The sequence below is a fragment of the Rhea pennata genome, chromosome 3, assembly GCF_028389875.1.
Source record: "Rhea pennata isolate bPtePen1 chromosome 3, bPtePen1.pri, whole genome shotgun sequence".
In the NCBI taxonomy this organism is placed as follows: domain Eukaryota; kingdom Metazoa; phylum Chordata; class Aves; order Rheiformes; family Rheidae; genus Rhea; species Rhea pennata.
Window position 1 is genome coordinate 41,692,130 of NC_084665.1, and position 15,597 is coordinate 41,707,726.

The 15,597-nt window shown below is 38.1% G+C and overlaps 1 protein-coding gene across 2 annotated transcripts in view; it reads left to right on the top strand.

The window, feature by feature from the left end:
• Positions 1 to 15,195, top strand: part of AKT3 (AKT serine/threonine kinase 3) — a 158,605-nt gene extending 143,410 nt beyond the window's left edge. For both annotated transcript variants that reach the window (XM_062572127.1, XM_062572128.1), the window contains 2 exons: positions 8,599 to 8,701; positions 11,427 to 15,195. In XM_062572127.1, the coding sequence (XP_062428111.1) occupies positions 8,599 to 8,701; positions 11,427 to 11,512 (189 nt within the window). In that variant the 3' untranslated portion in view covers positions 11,513 to 15,195. The remainder of the gene's footprint in view (positions 1 to 8,598; positions 8,702 to 11,426) is intronic.
• Positions 15,196 to 15,597: the final 402 nt, after the last annotated feature.

Sequence of the window (15,597 nt, forward strand, 5' to 3'; positions counted from 1 at the left end):
ACAAAGTTGTATGTCCACAAGCTTAGAGGCATAGATGCAACAAACAGTAGCTCGGTCAGGTCAAATAGGTCCAAATGGTCAGGTGGAATTGCTAGCTCTCTGATACTGCTAACTAATTAAACTAATTCGGTACTACACAGTGATAATAAAATGTTGCATGGTACATTAAAGCAGAGAAGATCATTGCCTTTAGATGATAAATGTGTAGCAGTTAGCATTTGTGATCATGTATATTTATTTCTAGCAGCAAAAAATGTGAGGGCATTTGAAAGAGAGCAGTCTATGCCACATCCTTCCTGTGATTGTCTCAGCCCTGATGAGTCTTTATCTCTGTGCATGAGTATGAGAAATTAAATAATTCAGCAAACTCTAAAAACTTCAAAAGCCTGTATATTTCTAAATAAAATATTTGTTTTATTTTTAGCTAAAATCATAAACCTTTTTGGCATTTTTCTGTTATTTAAGAACTGTTTCAGAATATTTTTCTTCGGGTTTGCAAAAATATTCTTAAATTGTTGTATGTTCTGTCTAGGGTCTTTTGCTGAACAAAAAACACATGAGAATTAATCTAGGGGTGGGAATTCAGGTACGTCTTCAGGCACGCAGCCTGATGTCGGTGGAAATCCAAACGCGGCTTTCCTCCTGCGTATAACACAGATGAAATGAGAAAGAAGCTGACGTGTGTCGTCTTCTGATTTCCAGTAATATCTGATTATCCCTGAAGTAAATTAGGGAGTACTAACAGAGTTATCCCCCAGACGTAGCAAGGGGAGCAATAACAACTGGGGAGGGAGTAGCGGCACGTGGCAGTAAAGGTTAAAGCTAACGTGTCTGACCTTGCTGAAGACTGCAGGAGGAGCACGCAAGACGGCACGTATCTCAGCGTGGAGCCAAGCAGCTGCAAGAAGCTGTTCCCCTTTCCCCAGCTTTGACTACCTTTGCTTTACTGAAGGCACAAGAACAGTAGGTCTTGAGATCCTGTGGTTAAAGCTCTGTGTTCAGACCTGGCAAAATCTGCAGTATAACTGTAATCTTAAATCCATGTTTAAGTGCTTTCCTGTATTAGATTTTAAGGGAAGGGAGAGGAGGGAAATAAGAAAATTGTTTTTTGGCAATTCCTATTTGAGTCATGCTATTTTTGTGCAATTATCTGCACTGCCAGTAAAGCTCGGAGAGGTGACCCATGTTACTTACTGTTGCATTGTTGCCGTGCAAGGTAGTAAAAAGATCAGAAAACTGCTAACCAGTCTGATCTTTTCATTTGTAGTTTCCAGCGATGCTTTGAAATATATACACAAACGTAGTGATCAGGTACCACCCCCAGCTGCTTGCCTTTGCAGAGAGGAAAATTCGCAGAAGGATTTCTGATTCGTACACAAGTTACTGTGACTGCGGTCCTGGGGGTTCCCGTTGGTCTTCGTTGTGTCAGCCACTTGGACAACACACAGGTTGTCCATGGACAACAAAAACTAATGCAGCCCGGTCTCCTGTGGGTTTGTGTCCCTCCACCACAGCAGTGCCAGCTCTCTCTCCCTCTTGCTGTCTCAGACACTTGCTACCCCACAGCACCCGAAGCTCTCTGCCCCGGTGCGTGGGGTACTGCTGTCTCCCTGCCGCGCTGGGACCGCTGCCTGGTGAGAGACTGGCTGGTCAGTGCAGTCCAAATTACTGTCTTCCCCTTTGGGGAAACTCTCATTTGAGGGCATGGGGGAGCGTCCTTCCTCAATAACTAGTTTTAGTACTGCTGTGGGAATCATCTGTGTATCTAATCTTTTCCCCACTGTGGTGCAACCGTCCAACTGTTCAGGATTTCTTAGGTGAGAACATACAGATTGACAGGCTACATAATCTCATCAACTTTGGTAACTGACCTCAAGCCAGAGCCAGAACAGAAAAGCATTATTGCTGTTAAAGAAAAATCAGTATTTTAAGGATTTATATATTTTTAATTAAAATAGTATCATTGATGATCTGTTGGAAACTTTGCCTTGAAATCTTTCTACTTACTACAATACTTTTCTTCCCATACACTCCTATTCTGCTAATGTTAAAAGACAGAGCTAAAGTTTTGTATTGTTAGTATTTTTAAGGTTACCAAACATTTGCTTTGGAGGGAGGATAAGTGAAGCATAAGAGCAAGCACATATTAAAAAATATGAAAGAAAACCCAGCAAATTGCAAGACAGTGAGCATTGCTGGTGTCCTTTTAAAGTCAGTGAATTTCAGTTTATGTGAAAACACGCTTTTTCTACTCGGAATGTCATTTAATAAGTTAGCTATTTTGTTAGTACAAATATTTTTTGAACTGTGAAATCTATTTATGAATTGTGATGTGTTCTCAGCAGTTACAGCTGAGTGTGCTTGGGACAGGATGAGAATGCATGGCTGTATTTCAGTGATGTGACCCCCTTCTCTTCTCACAGTATAATTTATTTTTTCCTCCTTTCTGATTTGGCTAATTTATGTCTTCTGTTTAATTCTGGAAGATAACAGTTTTGCCATATTGGCAACACAGTTCTCCAGGAAAGTTTAAGATGGATGAAAGTATGATTTCTGGGTATCAGTTTATTAATTTTATTAACAATACTGAATTATCTTTTATAGCCAGAAAGAACATTAGATATGGTTTTTTATATATGTCAGTCTTGGGTAATAAACTGGTTGGAAACTTCTGAAATAGAATGTATGATGACAATACAAGACATTATTGAAATGTCTATCTTGTAGTTATTTTTATACAACATTTTTGAAATTCATAAGCTGTGAGAAGAGTAGAAATCATATACATTGTAATTTATCAATAAAGAAGAGATGGAACATTGAGATGGAACTTTTTTTTTTTTTTTTAAATTGGACAACCCAAGATGTCATATTGAAGTTGAAACAAAAGTAAGATTTAAATGATTATTCCATGTGAATAAATACTGGAACTGAACAACCGTGCCCACTTTCTTGATATTTATGTGATACATTAAGAATTAGTGTGCTTGTGAGTTTTGATATTCTAATCTAGTTTATTTAAAAAACTTGAATAATTCAGTGGGTGAGGTGGATAGCTGCACTACTTATTCCTGTAACACTTCATCTCGGAGTACATTTTGGCTGCAGTCTATTCATAGAGTTCAGTTTCAGTGGTATGGAAAGAAAATTCCTTTTAAATTAAAAGGAGAAGGAAAATCAGATTGACATTCTTAAGGGTCATATTTTTCATTTGGCAGTTTGCATCGCAGTTGCTTGGAAGCAGACTCAGCCCCTTCTCATTCAACACCAAGACAAATGATTACTGTCATCTACTGGATTATCTTTGAGTTAATAACATTAAATATTTTCTGCAATATTGAAGTATTTGTGTCATTGGTTTAGTAAGCTTTAGAAAGCTCAGGGTGTGTCATACGGTTTGTTTAGCTCTACATAATCGTAATAGTGAGATATTGTCCTTACCCTTAATCCTCTGCCTATCCCTCCCTTTTCCTCCCCCAGGATGCATGGCAAGTTGCCCAGGTCTTGAACAGTAGAAAAAGTGGTGTTTCTCAATTGATGCCAAATGGAAATACTGAATATAATACAGATTATTAAGAATTTAATATGGCTTCTTCTGTTATTTCTAATATCAGGCCTTGGAAATGACTGGGGCAGATTCAGACTGACAGATAGGAATTAAATTGGATTTGTTTATTAAAGCTCGAATCTTAGAGTTGTAAGTTAACACTAGAGTTTAGACTTTTCTTTCTTTAGTTTTACTCAGTGACACACACACACGTATGTGTATGTATATGTGTGTGTTTAGCACACGAACATAAAAAAAAAAAAAAAAACGTGTTTCTGATCCTTGAATTGTTGAATCCTGAAGATGTAGTCTCCTGCCCTGCTGGGCAGTGGGAACCGAGCAGGGTAATTCTCGCACAAACAGGCAGAGCCGCTGCTTAACCAAAGCTCACGTTACAGCTTTTGGACACGTGTTATTGTGTGTGTTGTTCTGTGCTCGCGTTATTCCTTTTGGACTTCGGATTTCTTGGATCAGAAGTGGAGAAAAGCTGTGAAGATAGCAGCCAGTTACCATTTCCTTGTGGCATCATGAAATGCCACTGGGTATAGATAGATGTCTTCGCGTTGTGATCATCAGGGCTGTAGTGAATACTGTGTTGTGCAATATTTTGTTCTTTGTCACTGAGCCTCGGAGCTTAAAACTCCTTTGAGATGTATGAGGAAGTTTCTCAGTTATTATTCAGGCTCTGTTTCAGCATAAGTGGTTATCTCTGCAGTGGTTGCACCTTACTCATATTTCTGATAGCCTCATTATAGCTAAAATTTCTGGAGATTTTACTTTCTGTTTTTAAACAAAATCTGATGACTAATGAACAAAGGTGGCACCCCTCCAAAAAAATAATTGCCAAGTTCCCGTAGCATGGCCTGGCATGTTGGTGACATGGCTTACAAAATCTGTCTCAAATGAACGGTTCTGTCTCTAATCTCCTGAATGTGTTGTTGAAGTACAGTATCCCTCTGTGTACACTTATGCACATCATTTACACCATTTTCTATGCTTCCATTTTATGTGAAAGGTTGTTAGGAAAGGATTTCTTACTGCATTTCTCTCATTTTCTTCTGGAGGTGGTGCCCAAGGTCCATATGCCAGTTCCTCATTTCTTGACGAGAATTCTGCAGGAACTGGTAAATTATTTTTAGAGGTTCTCCCTTTAAAGCTGGGAGTATGTCTTGAAAGTATAGCAATTATATGGAAGATTTTTTTTATTTGGGGAGGGGGTAGTGTGCATGTGGAGGCAGATCAGGAGTTTCATGTGTTATGCCAAAAAGATTTTCGAGACAGTTGTTTTTGTGTAGGTGGAGTAGGACAGGTCAGCAGGAACGATCCCCGGCTCTAGCCATCCTCACGGTTGTGACGGTGGAAATGATACTGTGAGGGAACAAAGCAAAGTATATGGAAAGAATTAAAAAGCCTTCCTGTTGCTCTCTGGTGGGTTGTATTTGTACATCTTTTTCTCAGCTGCCGTTTTCTCTTTTCCGTGGATTGTCTGTCGATGTATGTGAAGGTATAACTTGTCAACATAAGCTGCTGGTGAGAGCTACGTAGCTGCCCTATTTGTTATTACAGTCACGGAAGTCTTCTACTGCTTTTAATGTCTAGAATATGAAAGATACTTCCGTAAGAAGAATGAACCCCGAAGCACCAGTGAAGCACTTTGTATCGAGTGCCTTCCCTTCTGGTCATAGCCTAGGGGGTTGTGCATTTTTCTTGTATTGCTGCTGCTGTTGCTATTTGTTCCTTAAGAGTCATATAGTACTGAGCTCCTTTCACAACGATAAAGTTCTCAAAGCGTTTTCATAGCCATTACTATGTCGGATAACTGGAGGAATCATGGGGATGATGGGTCCTGATGGGATTTAGCAGATAGAAAAGAGGGAGAGAGGCAAAACCACCAGTAAGCTGTTAGTCAGCCAGTAAGTTCTTAAGGAAGAACTTGTCAGCTAGTGCATTGAGACCTTTTCCACTTTCATTTTTACATGAAAAGTTGTAGTTTTTATGAGTTGGCATTTTGATTTAGGACGATGAAGGGACTGAGCATCTGCCATATGAGGAGAGGCTGGGAGAGCTGGGACTGTTCAGCCTGGAGGCGAGGAGGCTGAGGGGGATGTGAGCAAGGTGTATAAATACCTGCAGGGCTGGCATAAGGGAGACCGAGCCAGACTCTCCTTGTGCACAGGAGCCTAGCAACAGGGTGAAAGGCAATGGGCCCAACACAACTGAAACTCAGGAAATTGTGCTTGACCGTAACACTTTGAAACACTTTTCTGAGGGCAACTGAGCACTGGCGCAAGTTGCCCAGAGAGGTTGTGGCATCTCCATCCATGGAGATATTCAAAAGTCGTCCAGACATGGCCCTGAGCAACCTGCTCTGGGGGACCTTGCTTGAGCAGGGCGGTGGGACCAGCCTGCCAACCCTAGCTATTCTGTGCTGGGGGAAAAAAAGTGATCTGGAAAAAAAAAAAAAATCCTAATCACGGAAGTAGTAAGATTGTTCAAATTACCTGTAACTTATTATCTAATGGATTTTTTTTTCATAATGAACATATCTAAATTATTTACCTCAATTTTTGAGAACTGTAAGAGTGTCTTGTTAAAGAATGTGCAACAGTGGTCACTTGAGTACAGTATGCAGCTTGGCTTTATGGCATCTTTGGGTTTTTTTTTCTTTTTGATTATAAAGGTCTTCTCTGAAATACTGGGAAAATGAGAATACTAGAAAAATGGCAGTCTGGGATGTTTTCCTGCAGTAGTTTTTCTGTGGAATTCAGTGGCGGCTTTGCAGGGAGATGTACAACTTTGGACTGCCATTTCTTATAATAGTGTACAGAACTGATTGGGATGGCCATGATGCCTGCAAAAGATAATTTTCTGAAAGTGCAGGGATTGGTACATTAAAAAGGAATCCTCTGTTTCCACACACTTCACATAGCTGGATTTATAACTGGAAGATTCTGATGATGATGAGTTTAGATACCTTTAAATCTCTTCAATTGAATTTAATTTTATAAAAGTATTATCATTTTTTGCACCATTTTAGGTATATATAAATGATAGACTATTAATTGTTAGATTTTTGATCAAATAAAATATAGCTCTTATTGAAAAGAGTCAAACTGTTGAAAGAGAAGATAACGCAGAAGGATTGCCGAGGTGCATCCTGGAATGAGTGACAGCAGAATCTGATGCTGTGTCCAAAGAACGACACAGCTCCCTGATGCATTCTTTATGTTGCAAAGTATAGTGAAGACATTTTCTCCAAGTAACCCAACTTTCACCTTACCAGCTGTCCATTTAATATGTCCTATGTGAGAAAGGAACATAAGAAGAATTGTGTGGCAGTCTTAAACCTGTATTTGAAAACAACAGCAGTTTGTGTGTGAATTAGTAATGACAGTAAAAGTGAAAAGGGTTCTGTTTGTGTGTATGCACTTAAGACATGCTTTTAAGTTTTTTTGTTTTTCTGAGGGGAGTTGGTTATGTTTTCATGCTTTTAAGTTTTTTTGTTGTTCTGAGGGGAGTTGGTTATGTTTTAAGTGTCCCATTTATAAACACTTTACCACATTTTAATATTTTCTTCTTTGCATCCTCTCTCCTCAGAAAACCCTAAGCTGTAAACTAGTAGAAATTATAATAAATAATTGTCTGATTAGAGGTCTACAGTGAAGAGCACCTTACTGAAAGAGTTCTTCCTTTGGCTGGTTTTGCAGAATTACATATTTACAGATAGGATAGTCCGGTCTGACAGACTTGCATGTTTTGGATGGCTCCATTTGTGGAGTGTGTTGTCTCCTTTGGTTAATGCTGCAGCCCAAAGGTTCTTCTAGCCTTTACCACCTCGTGCAGCTCTCTCCAAGCTGTACAAAAAAAGTCTTTAAAATGTGCACTGAATATAAGAAAATAATGAAGACTCCTATTATTGTGAAAAATTAGCTGCAAAAAGAAGAGCTAATGCAGTATATATCTTGTCAATCATAAAAATGTGTCTAGTGCGCTGAACTTGTTGGGGAGGGAGGTGTTTAATTATGGTTTTGCTTCCTTTGCTGTGGAGAACGTTAGCAAATTGAATTGTTTGGTGTTAGCGTTCTTCAGCTGAGGAGATTAATAACATAAAATTAGTGAAAACCACGCAGTAACTCTGACAGTATCAGTAGAACCATGACTTAACTTCTTATATAAAAAGAGAAATTGATACGTAGAACAAAACGTAGAAAAAATCACTCCCCCTATGAATTGTTATATATTACACCCATACTAAACTGCTTTATAGTTTTGGACTGACGCAATACAATTTCAGTTTTTAATTTTCCTAGTGAACCTGCCTTCCAGTTTTTAACTGGCCTGTAGACTATACTTTTGAAGGAGAAAGTGGGTAGAAAGACTGATGCTGAAGTGGGGTAAGGAACTCCTGCCCGTAAGCTGCAAGCTTATACTAGTAATTTGCTGTTGGGAAATACTGCACTACTGTGCAAGAAGTAAGTAGGCTTTTAGAAATCCAGAAATGCTGTATTCACAAAAATCACTTAAGCCTCAACTGACCTTTTTCAAATTGAATTTTTTTTTTGTATTTACATAATTTATTTCAAATGTAAGTTCAGATGTAGGCCTTGATGCTGCAGAAAGTGTATCTTGCTTACTGTACTGCCTGTGTAGTCCCTTTTGCCTTAGCTTAATTTACCAAACAGTTCTGGTGAAGTAACTAAGGATGCCTTTGCCTGACAGGTACACTGATAATTAGAATGGCATGAAGAATTTGTAGGTAATTACCTTTATGTAACACAATTTATCCAAAAATGATGTGAAATCTGTACTGGGAATTTATCAGTATTCTGTTATTAGCTAGATTCTGAGCTAGTATTTTGGGGAGCGAGACAGCTCCAATGACTTGTATCTGTTACCAGAAATCAGAGACTCAGCTGCCTGTCCGTGGACCCTCTTACAACCAATTCCTAGGTCTAGGGAGTGGGCAAAAAGATTCCTTATTTCTGTTCCTTGTAATAATTTGGCTGGCTTCAGTTATAATAATTTGGTTTTTGTTTCTTGATCCTTTTCAGCTTGTACCTCCTTTTAAACCTCAAGTGACATCTGAGACAGACACCAGATATTTTGATGAAGAATTTACAGCTCAGACTATTACAATAACGCCGCCTGAAAAATGTAAGTTAGAATTTATGTAAGCATAACTTCAAAATGATCAGTTTATTATGAAGTATTGTGTAAGGTGTTTTTGTTTAACTAAAAACTTTTCTTGCCATTATCTGTAAAAATCATATACATATGAAACATATAAGAGTAACTGTCAGTGACAGTGCACCTTTCAAGTAAGAATAATTACACAGCTTTGAATATTTGATCAGTCAGTTTTTTACTTAGCTCACATGTGGGTTCATAATTCTTTATTTTAGGGAAAACACCAGTTCATCAAAGTGCTTAGAATATAAACCCCACTTTTAGCATGTGGAAACTGCTTCTGACTTAGTGAGTTATTTAAATTTTGTGCGTTAAGCATATTTTAAAATATTTTGCAGACCAAAAAAAGAGCGTCAGTTGCCAGAGAGAAAAGTAGTTGTCCCTTATGTAGATACCCATTACTTGAAAACGAAATTTACTATCAATCCCATGTGTCAGTAGAGCTCTTAAAGAAGATTATTAATAAAGATTTAAATGTTGCACTGAGTCTTCTGCAGATCTTCTTTGTGGGAGTGAATTTAACTTTATTGCAGTTTTTATTTTTAGACATCTTTTGCTACACATACAGGAATCACGATCTGATCAGCGAAGCTTAGGGCTTAACAGAGTTACTATCAAACCAGTGTTAAAGAGTAGCTAAAATCCTGCTGTTGAATTCTTGAATGAATTCGCTTTCTAAATGAGATGAATTTTAAATTGGGGGTGGGGAGACGATCATAAAGGTAGATGGTAAATGATACAGGGGAAGTTGATTACGCCCTCATAGTACTAGCTCAGTTTTTGGTGTTGTAGGCTTCTGAGATTTCAGCACAGTTTTCTGTTGGTGTATAAATCGGGAGTATTTTCTAGGTTTTGTATTTTTAGTGTTTGAACACACCAATTTTAAGTGATTTTTAAGTCCTCTTGGTGTGAAAAAAAAAAAAACCTTTCTTCTCCCATCTGTCTTACTGAGGATTTGTTCAGATTTGTAACTTGAACAGATTTTGTTTAAATTGGATTAACTTGGAGAGTATTGATACAATATTATAAAATGATGATCTCTTAAAACTCCACGCGTGCAGTGAGAATGGCTATTAAGCCTTCCGAGGCTGAAGCGGCAGAAAATACGCGGCCACTCCCAGGACGTCAAATTTGTTGCGCTCGGAGCGGGTGATTAGCACCAACCTAGCGACACGATCTTAAAACTCCCTGCCTTGGCCTCAGATAACGGTGTGGCTGCTGCAGCATGAACCTTAGCGCAAGCTGCAACCCCGCCGCAATCCAAAGGAAAACACCGGGTGGCTCGCGGCGGCCACGCGGGGCTCGGCTGCTGCTCGGCTCGTAGGAGAAGCCGTCGCGCCTGCCTGGCCGCAGGCCGCGGCAAGTCACGTAACCGGCAACGCAAAGGTGAATTTTCTCTTTTGCTACGTTGATCTGGGAAACCGCTGTAATTTTTAGTGAACTGCGGTGGTTCCAGGATCACGTGGGGTCTTCCCTTTTCTCAGATGTTGCAAATAATAGGTAAAAAAGGTTTGTTGTGTAATGGGTTTTGATTTAAAATCCACAAGGAATTGTATTACTTAGAATATGAGATCATCTCTGCCTGGTGCGATTATGCAGAGGAGGGTTAAAATGACTTCTAGGGATGGAGGTGTGATAACTATCAAAGTTACTATGGAACTAAAAAATCTTGTCACTGATCTTTTATAGTTACAGAAATAATTTTCAGGAAATTGACTCTTTTTTAGATCACAAAGTTTTAGAAAGTCACACTAAGTAAAAACTGATAGGGAAAAAGAAACAAACATGCTCTGTACATTAACTTAACATAAATTCATGGTGTAAAAGTTGCATACAGTTGAAATTACAGGAACAGGGAAGCACTGTTAAGGTCAAGCAGCCTAATCACAGCAATTGCTCAAAGCTGTATTAGTTCTAGATTTTAGCTGTAGAATATATGAAGATATAAACAAACATATATATTTCTGAAAGGCTGCACATAAATACATGGTTAGAATAACAGTTTCAATTGGTATCTTTATAGATAAGCACTGTTTAAAAATCCATGTGAGAATGTAGATTCAAATCCTCAGTTAGGCAACATCTGGTGCCAAGTTTCCATTGGCACTACAGGAGTTATGTAAATAAAAATATTTATGAATTTGCCTTAGTCCATGTTTTCTCTGATCCCAGTAAATACTGTAAAAATAAGTGGTTTACAGATTACTTTAATAATACATAAGAATTGAAATACATAGAACTTGCATGAATTGTTTGTTTTGTAAGTATTCCTTCTTTTAATTCCCTTTAAAATAATATTTAAATGAGGCTGCAGTAAGAATATAATTTCCTGAACTCAGCTTAAGAAGCAATGAAAATTGTTTTGTCGCTTCAATCAGCAAAGACTTTCTATCTCTGTGCTACCAGAAGATAGATATTCTGGCAAGTTCTGATTAGCATACAAAAGGTAGTAATAACTGGCATTCTGGTGTAATCATCAAAACTAAGAAAACCCTGAAATAAATAATGACTTATTGAAGAGATGTTGAAATCAGCATCATTTTACTGTATGTGCATATGCTTAAGTGAATGAAGAGTTACTTGAATTTCAGTCTTAACTTCAAGTCTGAACTCTGAGTGATGTACTGCCTATCAGATGGGTAATAAAATTTTGTTGTAAATGTAATGACACCGAGCTTCTCCCTTACTGCAGATGATGAAGATGGTATGGACTGCATGGACAATGAGAGGCGGCCGCATTTCCCCCAGTTCTCCTACTCTGCAAGTGGACGAGAATAACTTTTTGTTCTGCTGCTTCACTGTCATCTTAGGTTTATCACTGAAAATGATTCCTGAACATCACCACCAGTACTAGATACTGTTTAAGATAGCAGGGGCACTTTCAGAGATCATTCCAAATTGAACAAGTTTCTTCCCCAAACCAACCTAAAATCCATTTTGGTTTTTGCATGAAAAATGGTATTTCTCAACGCTCTCCTGCTGTTGCTGCTGCCCACAGTCTCAAATAATAGCAACGTCAAGAAGTAATTAACAATTTCTTTGGAGGTAGATGGCTTGACTTCAGCATTGTATATGCTGTGCGCAGATAGTCATCTATTTTTCCTCACAATGGAGGCTAAACAGAAATCATGTTGGTCCAGATTATCTTCTTCTAGAAGATGAATCAAAATTGTAATTAGTCTAAAAAGACTCGTTTGTAATATTTTCTCGCATCTGTCTGTGCTGGTTAGAACAAGGAAACAAAGGGGTGGTGATGTACATATGCAAGGTTTTTGTTAGGCATATCATTACTTGAAGCAGGTCTCTGTCATTAACATCTGGCTGGAATTTGTTTGGGAAACATTTGAGAGAAGGACTTAAACTGTTGATATATATAAATATATATATATATTATTTTTTAATTACTGTTGGATACTACAGAAGAAGCAGAAGGGCTGGGCTCACCCAGCCTGCCACGTAGAACTTCCAGGCTCATGTGCAATCATGGAGAATCGAACATTATACATGCAAGAAATGAAGGCATAAAAGCAGCAGTTGAAGTTGTTTAAGGGGTCTTATAATTTGCACCAGATAACATCTTTTTCATGCTTTTCTTTTTCTTTCATGGTATACATCACCTCTGATGGCTGAAGAATGTAGACAGGCATAATGGTATTGCTTTTCACCAAAATGTGTGCACCAAGGTAAACAGGTGTTTGCCTTGCTTGTTTTTATTTTGAGTTTGTGAATTAGCTTTTTCTCCAGGTGTTTAACTCTGAAAATTCTTTTTTTTTTTTTTTTTTTTTTTTTTTTATACTGCAGTAGTATTTATTTTTAGTGATAAGGATTGTATGTGTCATGTTTGCAAATGCTGCTACATCTTAGATAGAACAGGCTTATAGCAGTTAATTTTGTAATATATGGAAGGACTGTACAAGCTGAAGGGAATAATGCACTTTTCTCCCTTGTGGATATTTTAACAAAGCTCTGAAATTGTACATATTGCTTAGAATCAGATTTTTGTGAATGAAATACTGTCTTTTAATTCTTTGGCAATGGAGATGAGGAATTCCAGCTTCATGTGCCAAAGAGTTAAAAAAGAAAAAAAAAAAAGAAAAAAAGGAAAAAAAAAAAGAAAAAAAAAAGAGAGGAAAAAAAAAAGAGAGAAAAAAAGAAAGAAGCTACATCTTGTACTCCACTGAGGATTAACATAATATAAAAGCCTGACAGCACAACAGAAATTTTCAGTTCTATAAGAAATGCATTTGAACAATGATGAGACCACAGTGATTATAAGAAAAGCACTTTATTATAATAATTAAAATAGTAAATGTCTGGGATCAGCCATTCTCAAAGAAGGATTGCCCTCAACCAAATAAGTCATGAAATCCAGCATGTTATGTGTAACCGTGGTACCTGACTGACTGAATTTAAAACATCATGAGCAACACTCCACTGATAGGAAAACATTGTCTTTCCATTTCCGAAGATCTGGATCTAACAGAATGTGTGCATAAACTTTAGCTTTGATCTTCAGCAATGATAATCTTAATAATAAACCCGTTGGTGCTAGGAGTTGGGCTATTAAAGCAGCTGCCAGTCAGTGCGGTCATGGCGTGCATGTGCCCCTGCTAACGACATCGGATAACCCTGACTCCATGGGATTATCATTTGAAGTATCTCCGTGTTCGTATCTTGTTAGCTCCCACAAAGACTGTGATATCGCAGAGTATTATTGATTGCATTGTATGAATGAGTAGACGAGTCTGAAAGGGGACGTGTTCCTACGCAGATGCCTTAGCCTCTTGAAGCTGAAAGTTGAGTACCCGAGCATGAAAGCCACTGCTGGCAGTGCGCGTGCTGGGACAATCAAGGGGTAGACGGGCATTACAGCAAGGCAGCTAAAGATGCAGACTAACATAGACAATTTTGTGTGTGTTGTGTTTTACCTTTAATTATGGATGGATAATCAGAAATATATCATGATGTATATTCTAACTAGGTAGGATCTCATTCTGTCACCTTGTAACACTAAACGCTCACGTGTAGAGATTACTCCTCTACAGAGAGGGAAAAGAGCACAGCTGCTGCATTGGAGATCTGTTCTGCACTGTTCGTGTGGAAGTGTCTACATGATGCAGTGAGTGACTGAAATAACTGATTCCTTATAGACGGGCATTATTTAGTTCTCTGCAAAGGCCTCAGACGTACAGACTAAAACTGCAGTGATTCAAAATCTGTGTTATATGCCTGTGTTTTTTTTCCTGTTTTCAGCTTGTAATAGCAATAAATTTTTGGACACGGGGCACCTATAGCTAGTGACCAACTGGAGTTGTGCCTCTGGCCAGCAGTTCCTCATGTGCAGAAGAAACCCTGTGGTTAGATCGTTATTGCGTAGCTAGGTAGAACGCAGTTTGCAGTAACTGTCTGTCGGCGAATTACTCGAAAACCTGTTAAGACTTCACTTTGCGTTGTATTATCTGCCTTCCAAAATACCGTTGATCAAGTTGATCTTATGGAGGGAGTTAACGTTCAGTTATTGCTGCCTGGAGTTGGGAAATTCTTATCTCTGTCACCAGTGTTAGAACCGGATGAGAGAGAACTTGTCAAGCTGTGCTGAGAGAAACCTCGGAAGCTTCTCTTTACTGTTCCCAGTTGTAGCTGGATTTGGACAGTACGTGGTGGCTGGTTCCCTTGAGCCTCTGAAGCACAGTACATTTCAGGCTTTGACTCCAGCTTGTACTGACTTCCATGACGTACAGTATGCCCTCTTGTACTGCAGCCATCTCTGAGGAAATAGGTCATTTCTGTTTGGATTTTGGCAGTTTTGCACACAGCTTTGCTTTCCACACTAATCCATCTTCCAGTACATTCCTGTTGCTTAAAGAACATTATTCCAGTATTGTTTTACATTTTTTCCATCTTTATTTGCGGCTTCTTAAAGCTGACTGTTCTTGCAGGGGCCATGTGCTTCTCCTAGAGTACAAAAGTAAGGTCTTTCCTTACTAACTGCAGGGTCTATATATTACACCTCAATGTACACACTTTGCTGCTACTGTTTGTACTGTCTACAGTAGAATTTCCTTATCTTGCTCCTGGTAGTGCATTACAGGCAAGCATGAAATGTAAAGTATTTATTTAAATAAAAACCTCTAAATTGGTAATTGAATTACCTCCCTGTAGCTTTAGAGTTTGTGACATTTCTTGACCTTGCTAGTTCTTTCATTAGATCCATGCAAGATCTAGTCATATGGTTAAGGATATTAAGCAGACACGACTATGAACCCAAGAAACCGTATTACTGTTGGTCATACTTAAACAGTTTATTTCCTTAAGTATATGACCCACAAGGATGTGAAATAACTACAAGAAACTGTTTTTGTACACTGTACATCCTTAGTATTTTTACACGTATATGATAGGGATGCACATTATTTTCCTTCGTACAGACAGCTTAAATAAAGCACTATGTCAATCTGCTACTTCTGTGTTTTTTAATGCTAATTTTGTTCTGAAGGTTTGTAAATATATATATATATGTGTGTGTGTGTATGTTCAAGCTTGCCACAAAGGACATATTTTTTTATATACGAACATTACTATTAAACATCTAGAGTGAAATTCCTGATTTCTTCCATGTGAGACAAAAACTAAAATGAGAGGACTATATTGCATATTATAAAAGATTTCTTAAGTTTTGGATTAAATATTTACTTCATATCTTTAAATAATTTTATATAGGTTGGATGCTGCCATCCTGAAATGCAAAAATACGTTAATTAATTTCTTCATATAAGGAAATGTGCATTGTTATTTTTTATCACTGTATGATCTGTGCATGTTTAGTTAGAATTTTAATTTGGCGTGAAGGCTTAGTGATAACT